The 18,077-nt window shown below is 41.5% G+C and overlaps 2 protein-coding genes across 2 annotated transcripts; both read right to left on the reverse strand.

The window, feature by feature from the left end:
- Positions 1-6,554: 6,554 nt before the first annotated feature.
- Positions 6,555-8,714, reverse strand: hmx2 (H6 family homeobox 2). Its single transcript, XM_080868900.1, has 2 exons — positions 8,194-8,714; positions 6,555-7,579 (listed from the first exon to the last, which is right to left on the reverse strand). The coding sequence occupies exons 1-2, from the start codon at positions 8,465-8,467 to the stop codon at positions 7,032-7,034; spliced, it is 822 nt and encodes a 273-aa protein (XP_080725026.1). The 5' UTR covers positions 8,468-8,714; the 3' UTR covers positions 6,555-7,031.
- A 5,377-nt stretch (positions 8,715-14,091) lies between these two features.
- On the reverse strand, positions 14,092-17,140 carry hmx3a (H6 family homeobox 3a). Its single transcript, XM_080869191.1, has 2 exons — positions 16,456-17,140; positions 14,092-15,674 (listed from the first exon to the last, which is right to left on the reverse strand). The coding sequence occupies exons 1-2, from the start codon at positions 16,742-16,744 to the stop codon at positions 15,052-15,054; spliced, it is 912 nt and encodes a 303-aa protein (XP_080725317.1). The 5' UTR covers positions 16,745-17,140; the 3' UTR covers positions 14,092-15,051.
- Positions 17,141-18,077: the final 937 nt, after the last annotated feature.

The raw sequence follows: 18,077 nt of genomic DNA on the forward strand, positions 1-18,077 counted from the left end.
TGGTTTCTCTGGACTGAACTGAAGAAATTATGTTAATGGAGGCCTGTATCCAAGATTTCATAAAGATTTTAGCAAATAAATTAGATCGTACTATCCATTAATTTCAAAGCAGATTCAGAATTTTTTTTGAATGAAATTCTTAAATAAATACATTGAATTAATAAATCTGTTTGTGTGCTTCAATCGGCAATAAGACTTTGTTTCATTGCAAATCCTTAGAATGCCTTTTTACATATAGCTATACTTTCACATTCTACCTGCAGATGTTATTCTGATGGATTATCCAGTAACCTTTCCCGAGCACCTATGCAAAGTTTGCCCACCTGCAGGACGACTGGAATCTCCCCTGCTAAAGCACCTCCTCCTCTGTCCACCAGGAACGTGCCTCGCCAGCCGCCTAGGCATGAGACGGATTGCTTAGAGGTGCAGAATTAGTCAGGTCAGGGAATCCTTGGCCTTAGGACTGGCTAATTCCTTTCTAATGTGATGACGATTCTTTTGAAGAACCAGTCTCTCACTGGCCAAATCTCTTTAAAAGCATCTTGGGGGGTGCAAAAGGGGCCGAGAGGGAGTGCACGGTGGCAGGCCACACCAGGGCCAGAGGGGGGGCTCGGGTTACACCCTGCCTGCCGTGATGCATTGTTGGTGGGACGCGTAGGCTCCAGTGATCCCCCCCACCTCCTCCTCCTCCCCCCCCCCCCCCAGCCACCACCTCCATCCTCCTTCTCTCAGTGCAGTCCCTCCAAGAGAGGCTGCCACAGAGCCTCACAGAAACTCTGACACCAGTCCAGAGGATGCACTCTGCACATGAAACCTTACACTCAACTAATGGTTACAAATGTGTTTTCAAAGAAATCCCAGGTCTCTCTCATATAAGCTATAGACTGACACTCCTGGCTGTGCATATGGACGCACACACACTCACTGCCATGAATATGGCCATGCTAGCAGACAAATTTGGGGAGAATTGTTGTTGCTGAACTCTCAGATTTAAAAAGGACTGTATGAATGTCTAGATACAGTATGAAGTTCTTACTTGAGTTCACGCGTGTGGGGAACAGGACAGAAAAACTAAAACGGCCTATAATTTAGATATTATTTACTGTTTAGAACAAAGATAACCAGACATCAGGAAGTCCGCTCTTTGATAAATTCCCTTTAGAGATTGCAGGTGTCTTGTGGCTTTGACTGACACTTCACACAGATTTCAGTGACCTCTTGCTTTCTTTCCTTCATTCCCTCAAAGACAATGTATTCCCTTCCAGGGGAGTGATCCCTAATTAGCTGTCAGGTGATAGTGTGCTGCTTTCATTGTACTGCCTGCTGCTGCACTGCAGGCTATGTGATCACCAGTCAGTCTCAGACTGAAGTGATAGATCATCTCTCTATACGTGAGACCCCTGCAGCTGAAAGAGACCACTTGGTCCTTACAAAGAGATCGCAACTCTCGTGTTAAGAAGACCTCAATATCATATCTCATAACAAATGGATCACTGGCCCAGAAAAGACAAAGGGATCACTTGAGAATATGCCTGTGCTCTCACTAATAAAAACAATAAGCAGTGATGTGTTTATCATCCACCAATAGATGACTGTGGACTGGATTTGGATCTGAATTATTTTGTGTCTTTTATGTGTGTCAGTTTGTTCAGTGTAGGGGATTTTAATGGCGAGAATATTGTCATATCATGTTCCAACATTCAGTGAATCTGACAAAGTCTTTTATAAAATCACAATCACATATTGCCATAAAAGTGCAAAAAATAACTATCCTTTCTTGTATTTTCCAATAAAAGCCATATCTTCTCACTTCCCAGGATATGACAGGGCATTCCTGATATAAAAGATATGATTTCTTCCTGTCTGTCTGTTAGGTCCACTGCAGGCTCCAGACAGTTCCAGTATCCACCCAGGCAGCAGAGGGACCTTGTTTGAAGGTCATGTCAGCACCAGGGCGTAAACGTTAGACCTTTTTGTGGTCAGGGTAAATGTACAAGGCCGCCCTGCGGGAGCACTCCTTCCCTCTCTTTAATCGGCGTGTAACAGGCCCTTGTAGAGCCAAACTGTCTGCGACACATCAGCACTTAGAAATAAAAACCCCTCACCCAACCCTGCAATGGCTGCGGTTGGAGAACGGCAGCTGGATCATTTCAGAGGGACAGCACAGACAGGTCTACTAACTGATGGGGAACAGGAAGGGAAAATCCATCGTAAGCTTAAATTCTGCATGTCTATAGCATGTTTAAACTCTTGAATATAACATAGTTATTTATTACCTACAATATAAGGTAATGAGCAGCTCTCCTGATAATGTTATCAAGAGGAAAATTACAGAACTGGTTCAGTACCTTTTTTTTTTTTTGACACAGTGGCAGTGCAGATACATTTTATGGCACCACTGTTGTCTTTTAGTGCTATAACAAATTGACCTAATTTGGATTCCAGCTTCTTTTTTTCCCCCAAAACAGTGTTGAGATTTGTCTCTCAGTAAAACTGGATTAAAGTTTAGACTCACTGGCTTAATAGTAAACCATGAATGTAAAATGTAGCCTTAAGGAATTAGCATGCTTTGTGTTCCCCTGTGATCTGGGTTACATGCCCAGATTATTTTAAAACTGTGTTTGTAACAGTTTTGTTAATGCTCCAATATTCAGCTCTGTAAAGCGTACAAAGTTAATGAGACAAAACAGAGAATATGCGGCCATCTCTCTGTCAGTGAATCCAATCATTTGAAGGAGCCGAGAAAGCAAACTTAACAGTTCTAATGCTCCAGCCGAGAAACTTAATTTACCAATTTGCAGGAAGACAAGATGGCAGGAAACAAGCCAATTTGCCACGTGTGCAGCGCACAACAAACCCCAGCCTTGCTCCACAGCCTCATGAGAGGTAATTATCCCTAAAAAAGAATGCCATGCTGTATTAAGATGAAGCCGCATCAAAACGAGGGAGACAGCCTCATTACAAGTAATTATGAGGGAATTAGAAACATCATTTAACTAAACGAGCAAATAATGTCCAGGATATTGAAGAAGCTGCCTGCACTTCTGCCGACCACTGCAAGTCCCATTACAAAAATTGTAGGTCTTTAATAGAATAATGACATGCTTTATCTTCCCTGCCTCTCTCCGAGAGGGTCTTGGAGCAGAGGGGAGGGCCGAGGGAGAGAGGGGAGGATGTGTAAACAACTGTTGCAGAGCTCTCTGTCTCTGTGGTCTCATGCTTGAGCGTGTAGCATAAGGCCTTCAAGATAATCCCCCTATTATCCTTACAAATACAAAATGGAGTGCACAAAATTATATCTCACATCCATTATTGTGTCAAAGGTAATGCTAATGGACTTATCTCTAAAGTAATAGCCAAATTCTCTGCACATACTGTAGTCTATAATAGTTTGATGCATATTGACCAGAGAAGGGCACTTCAGAATGAGAGTTTCAAGAAATGGTCGGTAATTTTACAATTACGCACAGTGCATTTTGCCATTAAAGCGCTAGTCCACATTACTGGGTAAATATTGTTCTTGAGTAGTTTGACTTAGGCATGGAAAGGTTTTCATTATGGTTCAAATAAAAGAGATTTTTCTATTCGGCCTTCAGTTTTTAAACAGCTTAAAATATACAGTATATTAATGTAGACAGTCACAATATCACAAGTTTAACTAAACTGATTTTGAGACTGAACACCATTTTTGTTATTTTTAATCAAATAACAGACTTAAACTTTTAAAAGGCGTATTTATCTATTTAAAAGATATAGCTCCTTATTACAGGTTTTCATTACAATTTTGGTTTAAAGTAATTTATAAAGCTGTAACTTTACCTTATTTCATTTAATAAACTTAGTCCATATGTTGCATTTACTGCGGCCATTTGCCTGGTAGCATATTCCTCCCCTGTTAAGGTGGGTAGAGGCTGTGGAGGGGGGACAAACACAATTTCCCTTCAGCTCCTTCATTTCCAGTTGATATAAAACAGAATCATGAAAAATCACTTCTGCTCCAAGCTCTCCTTTTTAACCATTAGCCCATAAATACAGAAGCTGGTTAAAGCCAGCGGATGACAGGGCCTGCCTCAAAAATCTTGTTACGCTCCTCTCAAATTCATTTAGGGAGCAAACAGGTCTTGAGAGTTGTCTGGCTTAATGCATTGCGATCGCTTTTAAAACTCTTGTCTTGAGGCAGACCCGGGGCTCTGCATCTGCTCGTGGTGTTATACTTCATAACCTTCCACTCTAATATGAAGCCACACATACCCTCTTTAAATCAAATTGGTGCTGTAAATATGTTGGGAGGTAGTTGAAAAGCCCTCATCCAAATAAATGATGAAAGGAAGGGATATTTAAAAAAAAAAAAGAAGAAGAAGAAGAAATCTTCAGATGTTAGAAGAGAGCATTACTAATGAAAAAGTAAAGTGTTAGATAGTGTTTTTGCAGCCTATATCAATTTAATGTGGTCTCAATTAATTTAGTTTTGATCTTCATTTTATCTCAAGATGTAAAAGAGGTGATATCTGGGGGTTTTAATTCATTACAATTCTGTAAATATGCTATAAAAACTATCCTGAGAATCAATTTGCCGGGTGCACGCTGTCTTTGCTTCTCCCTCTCCACACTGTGTGTAGCCCACAGTTTCCATTACTCCCATCATAAATTATACCACAGAGTGAATTACACTTGCTTTTCACCTTACCAGGCAGGTTTGATGAATCCTAAGGCACAACATATCATCTCAACAAATCTTCATCACCATGCCAGTCGCTGTCTCTTCGCAGTTTAAACCACTTCAAATCATTTTCATTGCCTTGCTATTAAAATTTGTAATTCACGCCTGCCATTGCAGTGATACATAGTTACATCGAACCCCATCCCCCCCCACCCCACCTATTCCTCTCTTTCACTTTGGCTCTTATTTTCTCCACACATCTCTCTCCCTCTCGCCTTGTCTTCTAAATCAAACAACTTCAGGTGACAGGTCATGCAGATTTCCCAGAAGTCAGTGGGGTGCAAACATTCATCCAAAAGAGCAGCATATTACCGTCACACCTGATGACATAATGACCACTTGGAAACTAATAAACAGCTTCATTCAACCAAAGCTATTGCTCCTTTTCATAAGTGTTACTGTCCCCCATCGCTCTCTCTATCTCTCTTTTCACTCTCTCTCCTATCTGTCACAAATTCATCCTCCTGCACCTCACCTCTTCGCTGCTGCTGGAGTTGCCCATAAATCACTGCTGTTGTCTAACGCTATCCATTTTCCCAGAAACACAGGGCGGCTGTTGCAGAAATTGGGTCAGGCATAATCTGCAGGGCAGCCTGGCTAGTCATGATTCTGCTAGGTAATGTAGCCATTAGCACACAGTGAGAGATTGGTGGGATGGGTAGAAGGGCTTGGTTGGGTGTGTGTGTTGGGGGGGCTTGTACATGATGTGACACCCAAGAAAAGCTGGCAAATGACACAATTTTATCGCTCCCCATCAACCACAGGACACGTGCATGTGCTTCTGAGTGAGTGCGTGTATGTGTGTGAGATTATGGTCAGGTTTATGGTTAATATTTACATGTAGTGAATTGTTAATAGATAGTAAACACTGACAGGGTGAGCTGATTTAGTGCAACACGCCTCTTGAAAACCTAAACAAGCTCATGTGTTAACCAGACACACCACATGTGGTGTCCAGAATTCTTAAGGGAGCTGATAAAATAATTAACTACACAGACAGATAAAGAGCACAGTCTAATGACAGCCAGTCTTAAAGTTTGACAAAACGCCTCCTTCTTAGGTTTCCCCTTACAAGTCCTGATGCTTCAGAGCCGCAGAAGGCAGACTTCAAATGAGAGAAGATCCCGCCCAGAGGCGTGATTGGCCAGTGATAGTAAGCAACTCTTTTCCAGCCTGAAATGTGCTTTATCTACTTCTTATAAAGCCATGTGCCCTGGTCACCAATCTCTTAATTTACAGAGGAGTTCGCTGGTCACTAGCGTATACAAAAATATGACTAAAAAGGGCAAACTAATCAGATTTAGCTGTATCTCTCTGATGAACTCAATAGATTTAGACAGAGTTTGGTATTTTAGAGTATTTCCAGGCTAGTGTACTTAGCAATCAATATTTCACACCGCATTCCCTCGAAGTACATTTGTATTTCTTAAAAATGTAGTCAGATTAAAATGCACATCACAAGAATCCCACAACCTTTAGTATTATAAAATAACTAATATTTTTTGGTGTAATGTGAGAGCCAATAATCGTCTAGTGTTTCTGAATTTACTATCAGTGTCTTCCCCTTTTTCCCCTGACACACATTTTAGTTGTGGTTAAATCTTACATATAATAAAACAGTTAATTCAAGAATACAACGAGAAAAAATATATTAAATTAATACCCATTAACATAAAAGGATGGGTGCTACTGTGGTCTTCAGGAATCTCAGAACAGCTGAAAATAATTTTGCTTTCTTTCTTATTTACAATAATTCTTAGCCCTGTGTGCTGGGGGGATGTACCAGTGGCAAAGTTTACAAATAAAACCAAGCAAACCAAATTTTTCACTGAAATAGAAAATTTATTGAATGAGAAGGTTATTGTTGAAGGTCTAGATTACAATAGAAACAATGATATTTTTCCTTAAATGGAAGAATTGAGTGTTTCCTGTCAGTTTTGCGTCAGGTGGAGTGAAACTTAAAATATCTTTGACAAACCAATTCGGAATAAAAAACAGTGTAAAAGTCGGCCTTTTTTAACGTATTTTTCAAATGTGATATGAAGGATTAAATCCAGTATTTTATCACTTAAAGAAGAAGGAAGTTAAAATAAAAATACAAAATCGTTATAATAATTATACACATGGTGTATTTTATACATATAGGGAAGCTTGATTGCTTTCTTTCGAGACATACAATAACTGCATAATAAGAGTTTTCTCAACAAAAAAAGTGATACAATTGATATACAAGGCTTATGAGACACCTAGAATGTCGTATTGTTTTGTAATGCTTTTTTCGTGGACTGCAGTGAACATACAGCAGAGTCAATCAGTACTCGATTTTGTTATACAAGTTGTATAAAGGTAACGCTGGCAGGTTGCTTCCCGGGTAGTACAGGGGCGTCGGAAACGCGATAGACCTAGGGACGGGAACACGCAGTAAGGAGTTATCTCTGAAAACCAGCGGCATCCCCACTAGTGTCTGTGCGGAGGCGTGGGCCATGTTGGCCGCCTCCAGTTCAGCAGAGAGCTGTCGTTTCCATTTGTTCCTCCTGTTCTGAAACCACGTCTTGACTTGAGTCTCCGTCAGCTGTAAGCTGGAGGCTAAGCAGGCCCGCTCCGAGCTGCTCAGGTACCTCTTCATGTCGAAGGTGGACTCCAGCTGGTACACCTGACTCCGGGAGAAAACCGTGCGCGTTTTCTTTTTGGCCGAGCTGCCCTGCTTGTCCGCACCGTCTGTTTGTCTCTCCTCCGACAGAGGTGACATTTGATGGCACGGTCTCTCCTGCTCCTCCTTATAATCCTGCAGCAGAGGCTGTGACAGGTGCGGCCGCCGTGCGAGCCCGTCATTTCCAGACAGAAGTCCTTTAGCGGGACCTAAACGCAGCAGGGGGAGAAAGATGTGATGAGTAGGCTATCATAAGCGGTCTATGATTTAAGCGTGCTTTTTAAACGACTGAAAAAAAAATGTTTTACATTTTTTAGACATACTCAGTTTGAGAGTTCGTCAAGTGTGAACTCTGACTTGTTAAATCGACTGCTGAAAGCCTGTGACTTTTTAAATAAACAATTCAGCGTGAGTGTGCACGGTGTACAGTAAGCTATTAATTAAATCCAGCTCTATTTAACGCTCAATTGACGACGTGTAGTGCAGCCATTTTGGAAACATGTTTCGTCAATTAGGAGGTTCAATTAAATTTGAAATGAGAGGAAAGACAGAGGGCTAATTATTAGACCTTCCACTCTTCCGCTGCTGATGCGATAGTCTGCGCAGAACGTACAAGTGGCAGCGGATGGTCTGCGTGTCAGTGTAACAATCTCAAACACAAGCTAGTGAAAAGTGAATGAAAGTGCAAACAAAGCATTAAACCTGTTATTTCTGTGAAAAAAGAAACTCAGCTGAATAAGTTTGAAAGTGTATCTGTGGGTGATAATATTGTTTTAATATTTCTTTGGTTTGTAATTTTAATAATAATAATAATAATCCTTACCTAAACAGGAAAAGTTATGGGGTTGGTGCTGGGTGCACGGCTCGCTGTGACCCGTGTCGGAGCAGAAGCAGTCTGCTGAGTCCTCCCCGCCACTGCACTCCTCCTCGGACGACACCGACAGTGAGCGCCTCCGCGGCGCTGGCGGCGGCCCCTTGGAGAGCTCCTTGGTCCCGGAGCGCGGCTCATCGGATGGCGTGCCTAAAATAGACTGGATAGTAAAGCTGGAAATCGGGCCCGACGAGCACTTGCTCCCGCTGTCTTCTGCGCTGCTCATTCTCGCTTCATAACAGTATTGAAGTATTGACTGAATCGGTCTGTCCCCTTGTATTCCGTTATTGCTTTCTACGGGGTTGGTGCGCAAAAAAATTACGAAAGCGCCTTTTGTCGGCTTTTGTCAACACAATCCGGTTTAATTGTGGAGTTTCAACATTGAAGGAGTTGGAGGTGTTTTTTCTAGAGCTCGAGGTACATGAGTGTATTCCTGGTCCTCCTCCTCACGCTCTGGATCAGAGGCAGCAAGGCTGCGTTGCTTCATTTGCATGTAGGTAAGATCCTCGTGAGCCAATGGCAGCCTCCAGCATGAGCCCGGAAATTTCAAACTCCTGTCTAGTTTTTTTTCGGGTTTTTTTTTTTTTTTCAGATATGATGAGAAGAAGGAGAAAGCCGAAGAGGAGTATTGGCCTTCATTTTTACATTCACTTAAAACACTCAGACTAGGCGCCCTAATATGCAGACTATGGTCTGTATGACTCAGAAGAGTCACCAAACTTTGACTTCTTTTCCTGTATTTTTATTGCTTACAAGTGTGTTAAAGTATTTCGCTTTAACGCTTACAACAGCTTGGTGTAAGTGCGTCTAAATTGCGTTGCCTTCCATAATTTCAGACAGTATATCTCAGTTTATTAGTTATGGAAATGTATAATACCCATCCAAGAAAAGAGGAACTGTCGTGTCGGCTTTTTCCGATTATGATAAAACTGGCTGGCGTGACGGCAACGCACACACAGTCTTGGAACTAAGACAAAGGCGTAACTCATTTTTCCTGAAAATAATAAACTCATTCCGCGTCCATTATCTACGATTAAGAATTAATTTGATCATTACTGAGCTAATCTGCCTCGTGATGACCGCGCGTGGAGTGGAGGCCGGCTAATTGATTGACTAATTGATTGAAGGTGGTGGGGGCTGAGTGCGCGCGCGCGTGTGTGTGAAGAGGGGATTTGCTTCCCACCACCGCCCATCTCCCACCTTCACCGCCCATGCTCTTTCCGTGCCTCTCCCTGGTTGTGTGTGGATGCGGGACAGCTGCGGGGCTTGAGCTCGAGGTTCGGGCACATTATCCCTCTTTTACTGGTTTGTGAGGAAGCCCCAGACACATTACAAATGGTCAGCTTTAATCATTATGTCAGCGCCCTTCCTGGTAGCAACCCAAGCGGCGTTCGGTGTTAAGACAGCTTGGAAAAGGGAGAAGACGGTGGCTGTGGACGTGATGCTGCTCCTGATGCTGCTGCTGACGGCCGATTCTGTCAGCAGCTGCATCACGGCAGTCAGATGGATGCATCCGGATCCACGCGTAAATATCCTCAACTGGCAGTGGGACCAGCAGCTGCTAAATGATCTTACTAAAACGCTTACGCAGGGGAGGCTTTTACTGAAGGGGGGCAAATATATGAGGGCAGCCAGGGTGGATGCTGAATTTATGGTGGTTACACATAAGGCGTGAAATCTGCAATGACAGTTAAATGGGTTTATTTTATATGCCGCTCCTTTCAAACAAAGACCTTTGTCGGCGCAGGCGCCTTCATCACTTTCAGACGACTTTTGCAAAGTGAGATTGGTTCATCACGGAGATAGTGGACATAACAGACTGCCATTGTGCTGCAGAGAATAAATTAAGCATGTTTTTTATTTTTTTTTATTTAATGTCAAAGTGGTGTTTATAGACCAGCAGTACAGGCTGAGCAGTATAGGTCCTTCTAATGGAATGGAAATGTTCATCCCTTACCTATGTTACATACGTTTCAAGGCCCGGCGAAGCCCAAACAGCAAGGAGTGGGCCTAAGTCCGCGCTCTATCACAATGATAGGTGGTGTATGGCCGCCCTACCGCAATAACAGAACAAGATCTTTAGCAAGAGAGAACGGTCTGAGAAAGACAGATGAAGTTATGAGGCGCTTTGATCTGGGAATCAAGCTTCGATAAATATTAAACAAAGACCCGTTACACGTGTGTATTATGATATATGGCGTGTCCAAGTCTAGAATAAGGAAATTACCAGAGAAAATGATATCAATAAATTTTCTAAGTATAAACGTTGATTATGTTTCGATTTTCATTCAAGAAAGCGGGGCCTGCTCTTTTTTCAGTAGGCGTTTGGGTGCCTCCGTGCGCGCATATTTTGTGTGTATGAGGGTGTGCGCGCCTGAGAGAGAGAGAGAGGGGGGGGGGGGGGGGGGGGAGAGAGAGAGAGAGAGAGAGTTGTAAACGCAAGCAGAGCACCCAAGCCCTGGAGGTGTACAATTTATGTAATCTGAGTGTGGAAATGAACTGGGTAATTTATTGGAAAACACAAAGTCAGGAAGATTGGATCAGTACAGCCTATCCAAGGGCTCCTATCCATCAAGTTCCAATTAACAACCTAACCATTGAGTTTTAATGGCTTTCCAATCTACTGCCCTGATAGACTCATCAATTCCTCGGGGAGAAATTAAGAAAATCGACCGCCCCTCGGCGTTTCAGTGTCATTCTTCACAGCAACTATATGTCAAATTAAAAACACAATTAAAATTTAAACTGTTCCAATCAGACGGTGCCCCGCAACCTATGTTTCACTTAATAGAACTTTGATGAAAATCTGATGCTCGCATTCAATCAGGAAAGCAAATGGGATGGGTTTAAAACAAGATTTCCTCTTTGAGAAGTGTCAAAAGAGTTCTTCAAACGCATGACTTTGGCAACTTGAGGTGTCGACGTCGCTTTTATCTGCACGCAGATTAAGGGAATTCACTGGTATACGATTTGTATATGACTGTATGCAGTTTGTTTTGTTTTTTTTTGCAGTAAAGAGCCGAAGATCCTTTATAAGGAGGTTTGCTTAAACGTTTCTGTACCCACAATCACAACAATTTGGCCCATTTTGCCAGAAGAAGCCAGGAAAGATGATGTTTGTTGTTGGATATGACTTTTCAAAGATATCGAAAACTTTAGAGGTCAGGGTTTGAGGACAAACGTGGATTCGGACTGGGACTCCTGTGATTTTTGTTTTGGTATGAAAACGTCAGATTCCCCAAAGATCTCGGGGACCTTATTTAATCTTTATTTTTTGTCACACATACATATATATATTTATATCTTTTTAAAGACAATAAAACATTGCTTATTGCTGTCAAAATAAATGCTTTAATATCAAGCCTTTAAGTCCAGCTATAATGATATGTAACACATTTGAGGGGATGCAAGTGGCTACAAAGAAGAGGCTAGCATTATGCAAGGTGGTCGGGCCACTTGTGTGTTTCCAAACTGGCACTAAAACCTATGATAGGGCTCAAAATTACCAATTCAGCGCTCCATTTTAATGTAATACACTAAGCGCAGTCCCCGGTCACGTCCATTTGTCCCAGTTCCTGCAAATGCAGCTACTTTATCTGATTTTGGCCCCGCTCGCTCCCCTTTCTCCTTTACATAAAGATGTCGCACAAATGGAAATTATTGAGTGGTAATTTTTTCAATTTATGCGCGCAAATCAAGGTCATAAGCCGAGCCAGGCGGCGTGTGAACGTTGCTCTTACTTGACGCAATATGCTGCAGACGTTTACGGATCAATATGAGCCAGAACAATAATCCCATAACAATCTATTAATTTGCAGTAATGGGGCCATGTTGCGCGTGCATAGTAGTTGCACGTCAATACTTCTATGATCTGACGATATTTGAATGAACCCTTTGTCTCACGATGAGGTCATCATATAGAGTTTAGAGCTGACTGATTCATTTCCAATAACTGTGTTAGCCTGCAAATGGAAGCGGAAAATGGCCTTTGATGAAAAGGTTGTTGTGATGTAGGAAAACGCTTCTCTGAGCTGGATTTTGAATTTCAAAAATATTCTTTATGGTAATGTTTTCAGTGTTTGGGGAATGCAAATACACCACAGAGTAGTCTTTTATTAGATTTGCCATCCACTCTACTGCAGGCTAAAACTGCAGAGGCTCCTAAAACTGTCTTCAAACTGTGAGGCTAGAAGCAATTTGTCTTCCCGCGCCTCAGACACTAGGAATACTCCACAGCGAATGAAGCCTTGCTGAGAGATCGTGTTTTAATTAAATGGACTGTGAAAAAGCAGGCCGTAGTTTCTGTATGTCGTTTCTGGATCCTGCATCTGATCCACCTGATCCCTAATCACAGTCTAGAGGTCGATTCTGCTCAGATTCATTAGAAAAAGAATAGAATCACGTAGACATAAAATATTGTATCCTATTTCTTGTCTAAACCAGGATTTATTTTTGCAGTAAATTATTATCAGTTATCGTTGCTATTTACGGCCTGACTGGTGTTCAGCTAAACAGAGGATGACGAGTGTTGCCTCCCTCTTTTCATAGCCTCCTCCCCCAGATCGGTGTTGCTTTCGCATAAATTCGTAGTTACGTTCATATTTAATAATAATAATAATAATAATAATAATAATAATAATAATAATAATAATAATAATAATAATGTACATTTAAAAAACAAACATATGTAATTAGATTTTCAAAAATCAGTCATGGTTCATTTAGACTTGATATAATGTGTAATCTGATGAAACAAACAAAAAAAATATTAATATAGAAAAATGTGATTCTGTTTGTCTTTTATAAAGCTCCAGCAGTGTCCACATTTCCGCTGATTCTCTGAAATGACGCAATAAAATTAGAAGGCTCTTTAAATATCTCCACTTTTGCTCAGAATTTGTGTTCCTGTTCCGAGAAAACTTACAGGCTGATTATTTGCTATATAAACCGGAAGAACTGTCTACATTTATTTTATATATATATGTATATATGTAATCTTGAAAAATGTAGGTATATACAGAAACCACGCGTGGCTTTTCAATGTCCAGTGACACCTGTAGGATTGTATGCATTAGAAAGCACCCACAATGTGGAGCATTGCAGAGTAATATGCTTCAACTGAAAACGCTGTGAGGAAGTAAAAAACAAAAAGACATCTGTACGTATGATCTTTCTTTTTATTTCCCTCTATATTGTTTATATTGTTTTTTCTTCTTCCTTTTGTAATTTGCACAGTTTCCCACCCTAATATTTATTATTTATTATTGTGTGTGTGTGTGTGTGTGTGTGTACGTACATATATATATATATATATATATATATATATATATATATATATATATATATATATATATATATATATATATATATATAAAGGAATGGTTAAGGTCGCGGCGTTTAGCAACATCAGGTGGGGATGCTTGTCATAGATGCCGACATCCTTACACGCAAGCTAACACAACCCAACACACAGCTACAAAAAACACGCGGTCACGAGAGAGAAAAGTGTTAAAAGACAGCAGCTCATGCACAGGGAGTAATTTCCACTTCTGAATACATTATCCATAATTTTGACAAGATGGTGGCAATTACGCATCTAATTGACCGAGCCACTTTTTATGTAAAATCACGCTTCAAAGTGCATAACACTAAGATGATTACAGAAGCCCACCTGCTCAAGCTTAGAGAGCTTATTCAGGCATGCGCACGCGTGCACGACTATAGAGTTGTTGGGGTTTGTTTTATAATAATTCAATTTTCTGCATAAAATATAGAAAACAAGCTAAACATAGCTCTATTTAACAACCTGTTATTTTTTTAGACGACAAAAAATGTGTTAAAATGTACGGAATATTCTCCATTTATTTCACAACATGGTTCAGCAATACAATATCAAAACGATGTTTTAACTGTACAAAGAAAAAGCCGTATGAGGAATCGCCTTTCCCCGCGCCTCATTAAATATATACATTTACATATTTTGTACACCAGGGTAGTCGATATTTTTGCCGTTCCTGCTCAAAAAACACAAAGCTCAGGAGACACTGGACCTCACACTTGTGCTTCAAAGACGTGTCCATGAAGAGGGGGCTAGAGTGAGAATTACTAAAACTAAACATAAAGCTACATGGGTATTTTACAGCTCAGAGTGTCTTGATTGTCCCCCAACAAACGCTTTATAAAGCAAAAATAATTAATAATAATAATAAAAATAATGATAATTACATCAAATCCTTGTCAATATTTTAACATGAGCAGATGACAAAACGTATGTTTCCTGTTTCATTCATTCACAGCATGCCGTGTATTGCACATCGTGATATCAATTCTTGAAATGTGAATAAAATCAAATGCTAAATGATGAGCAGATGTCGACTTCAGGCCGACACTTTTTGTAAACATGGTGATTTTTTTTTAGTCACACAGCTGACGTGTCCAGATACAAACGCAGTCTGGGAGGAAAACGAATAATAAAGACACTCATCAGGCAGTGTAAGCAAGTGGACTCCTGAGGTAATAATAATAACAATAATAATAATAATAACAATAATAATAATAGTAATAATGGGATTCAAATTGTCAGATCACGTGTAAACGGCATCTTTATGAAAAATGAAACAATCTATTTGCCAAAAATAGGTCCATGAAAGCCTGACAGTAACAGTCTCTCATTTTTATTTTTATTTTTTCATTCACTGGTTGTATAAAAATATTTTGTCCTTTTTATTTTTGATTTCTTTCTTCTTCTTCTTTTTTAATGAGTTGATATAGGAAACAGACACCAAGTTGTGCCTAAAAACTCAACTATTTTCAAACTGGTCTGAGCAGCGGCACAGATGTGACGATGGGATGGGAGTAGTAGACGCCGGGGTGCGGGAAAGTGAGGAGCGGTTGGCTCACGGGCACGTTGGCAGTGGCCCCTCCGCTCTCCGAGGCCGAGTTCTCGTGGTAGAGGATGGGCACCCGGACTATCCTCTGCGCCGCAGCGTGGCTCAGGTTGGCAGCCTCTAGCTCCGCGGCCAGCTGCCTTTTCCACTTGTTCCTCCTGTTCTGAAACCAGATCTTCACTTGAGTCTCCGTCAGGTGAAGGGAAGCGGCCAGGCTGGCCCGCTCCGAGCTGCTCAGGTATCGCTTCATGTCGAAGGTGGACTCCAGCTGAAACACCTGGCTCCGTGAGAACACCGTGCGCGTCTTCTTCTTGCGGCACGGCTTCTTGTCATCGTCCCTTTTCTTCCACTCCTCCAGCTCATCTTTTTTGGCCTCTTCCGTGTCGCTTTCCTCCAGGATTATCTCGTCACTGCTTTTGTTGTTGTTGTGCTCGTCGTCCTCGTCGTCATCTTTGGTGTCTGGCTCGGATTTGAGCGCCAGGTCCGGCGAGTCTCTGTCCGTGCCCGAAGTTGGAGAGGAGTCTCTGGCTCCTGGTTTCTCGGTGACTGAAATGGGGATACATGCAGGGAGACGTAGTCATAAATATTGGAGTCTATCGGGCATTTATTACAGCCTGTTGATATTGGACAGTCAGTGGGTTTTGGGAAACAGATGGTTGCTAATAAATAGTGGCAGAAGAAAATGCGTTGCGTCATGACATAAACCATTTCAGAGGTAGACATAACTGTACACAACATCTTCAAAAATGATGAAAATGTCATTTTTACCCCATTAAACAGTAATTTGAATAGACCTAAGTTATAAACTATGTACACCTATTTTATTCATTATTTTTATCAGCCTATACTACAGCCTAAATAACTAAATAAACGTAAAATAATATCGCTTTCTTTGTATTAGGCTATCATAATGCCATCCACATTAGTCTATTTTTTTTTATTCCAGGTGAATAAATCACAGAAAAAGGCAGATAAAAGGCTCCCAGTAGCCAAGCCTCAGAGGTAAGATGTGCGCCAATAGACAAATCAAAAGCACGCTGCGCATCGTCACCCTCCTCCAATGATTTCATGATGTCTACTTCATTTTATGTGTGTTTCTTTATTGATCTATTATCCCACGTCGTGGCATAACAAAATAGGCCTTCAGAGGACAAGGTGTTAAATCATACACTCTGGTGTGAGGCTATGTGTGCATGATGCCTATCAGGAAACCGCACAAATCTCCCCTTTCAATTTAGAAGTTTGCTTTACTCTACTTACTCATTAGAAGGAACTCATACAAAAACAGTGGATTCGTTGGATAATTGCGCAACAGTTGTTTGCTTACCTTCAGTTCTGTGTAGGTGGGCGGCTGAGTTGAGGGTGTAAGGGTACCACCACGCTGAGGTGCGCTCCAAGTAGTGAGCGGGTAGACTGAATCTCTGTGCGGGCAGTTCGAAGCGTGGAAAGTTGAAGTCACCAACCTGGGAAAGGGAAAATCCTCCCTCTAAAGCTGCCTTGGTGGCCGCCAGTACGGGCTTGGGCTTGGACGGTTTGTTATCACAGTTCAGCAGGTTCTTAATGAAGAAAGGAGAGTCCTTGGCCGAAGCGCACGTCTCTTGCGTTGTCTCTGGCATCGCGGTTGTTGTGGTCTGAGCGCGAGGGGACCACGGAAGCCGGATTTTTTTTTTTAAAGGGGGGGAAGGCAATGTTGACTTACAGGCTGTCGTTATCCTGGCTACGAGGAGTTCCTGTTTTATTCTCTGAAACTTGATTTCACAGCCGAAAAGCTCACCAAAAAGAAACGCGTCCGTCTAGGCTAGAAAATAATGAAATAAACTGTTCGAGAGGCAAAAAGAGCACACGCGCTTAGAAACATGGAGATGCCTCATCCCGGGCTCTTCCGTTAAAACGCAAAAACTGGGTCCACCGTGTCAGTCAGTCTGGTGTCTGATGCTAATGATGAAATAAAAATGTCATCCAAGTTAAATGCGGAAAGTATAGGCGATTGGGCATGTACAATGGCAAATGGGATTAAGGGAGAGACGGTGACTAGAGAGAGAGAGAGAGAGAGCGAGGGAGGGGGGGGGGGGAGTCCTCCCCTCTCTGTGCTCTCTAGCTGCAGGCTGTGTGCGCTCGCTTGTTATTGGTCTCATATAGTCCAATTAGCAGCAAATGAACACGGGGCTGTTACCGCCAAAAAGGGAGGTTTGGACCGTCAGAACAAGCGTCCCATCATACAGCTGACATTACAACGAGACCCAGATTTACTGCGCGAGGTTATTCTGAATCCAGTCTCAAATCACGTCCCGCATTTTTTTGGAAATTGTTTGAGTAATATATCCCAACGAAACACCGTTTTACATATGACTTTTTAAATGATCATCAAAAAAAAAGTCGAGGCCTATTCTAAAGAATAACTGGGTGACCTGCTGGCTAAAGCACGTCCAAACTTATCGTCAAATATGTGAGGCCTAAATGTGATGTTTTTATTTGGAGTCCGTTTAAACAAATCGCTGTTAATGAGCAGCGAATAGTGTAAAACGAGCATAATAAATAAATAAAATCCAGTCATGATAGAGTATCAGGTCAAGATAATATAAGGCCTTCTACTTCTACTTGTAAAATAACCTTAATAAAAACAAAACATAATGCAAAACCTCAGCGACGTTTTTCAGTTTATAAATCTCCAGCCCGTATAATCTTTAACATTTCCATATTTACTTGACATTTGCCTATCACTAAGGTGCTATGGCCTCCATGCCAGCACTGCAACTGCTAAATAGCGCACGTTTGTAGTTCCTCAATTTTTGTTTGGCTCTCTGCGACACGATATGAAAAAGGCGTGAGATCAGGCTGCAGCTGCTCAACGTGTCACCAATGGGCGATTAGATTCATATTTCTAATTCATTGATTTTCAGCGAGGGCCACTTCCACAATGTCTGCGGGTCGCACGGTCATTTTTTCCTC

The sequence above is a fragment of the Rhamphochromis sp. 'chilingali' genome (genome assembly GCF_963969265.1).
Source record: "Rhamphochromis sp. 'chilingali' genome assembly, chromosome: 20".
Lineage (NCBI taxonomy): Eukaryota > Metazoa > Chordata > Actinopteri > Cichliformes > Cichlidae > Rhamphochromis > Rhamphochromis sp. 'chilingali'.

Bases quoted from the DNA above. Each gene is read 5' to 3' on its own strand.
- hmx3a (XM_080869191.1), bottom strand. From the start codon at position 16,744: ATGCCAGAGACAACGCAAGAGACGTGCGCTTCGGCCAAGGACTCTCCT. The intron at 15,675-16,455 runs GTAAGCAAACAA...TCCCCATTTCAG, and splicing joins CCACCTACACAGAACTGAAG to TCACCGAGAAACCAGGAGCC.
- hmx2 (XM_080868900.1), bottom strand. From the start codon at position 8,467: ATGAGCAGCGCAGAAGACAGCGGGAGCAAGTGCTCGTCGGGCCCGATT. The intron at 7,580-8,193 runs GTAAGGATTATT...TGCTGCGTTTAG, and splicing joins CCATAACTTTTCCTGTTTAG to GTCCCGCTAAAGGACTTCTG.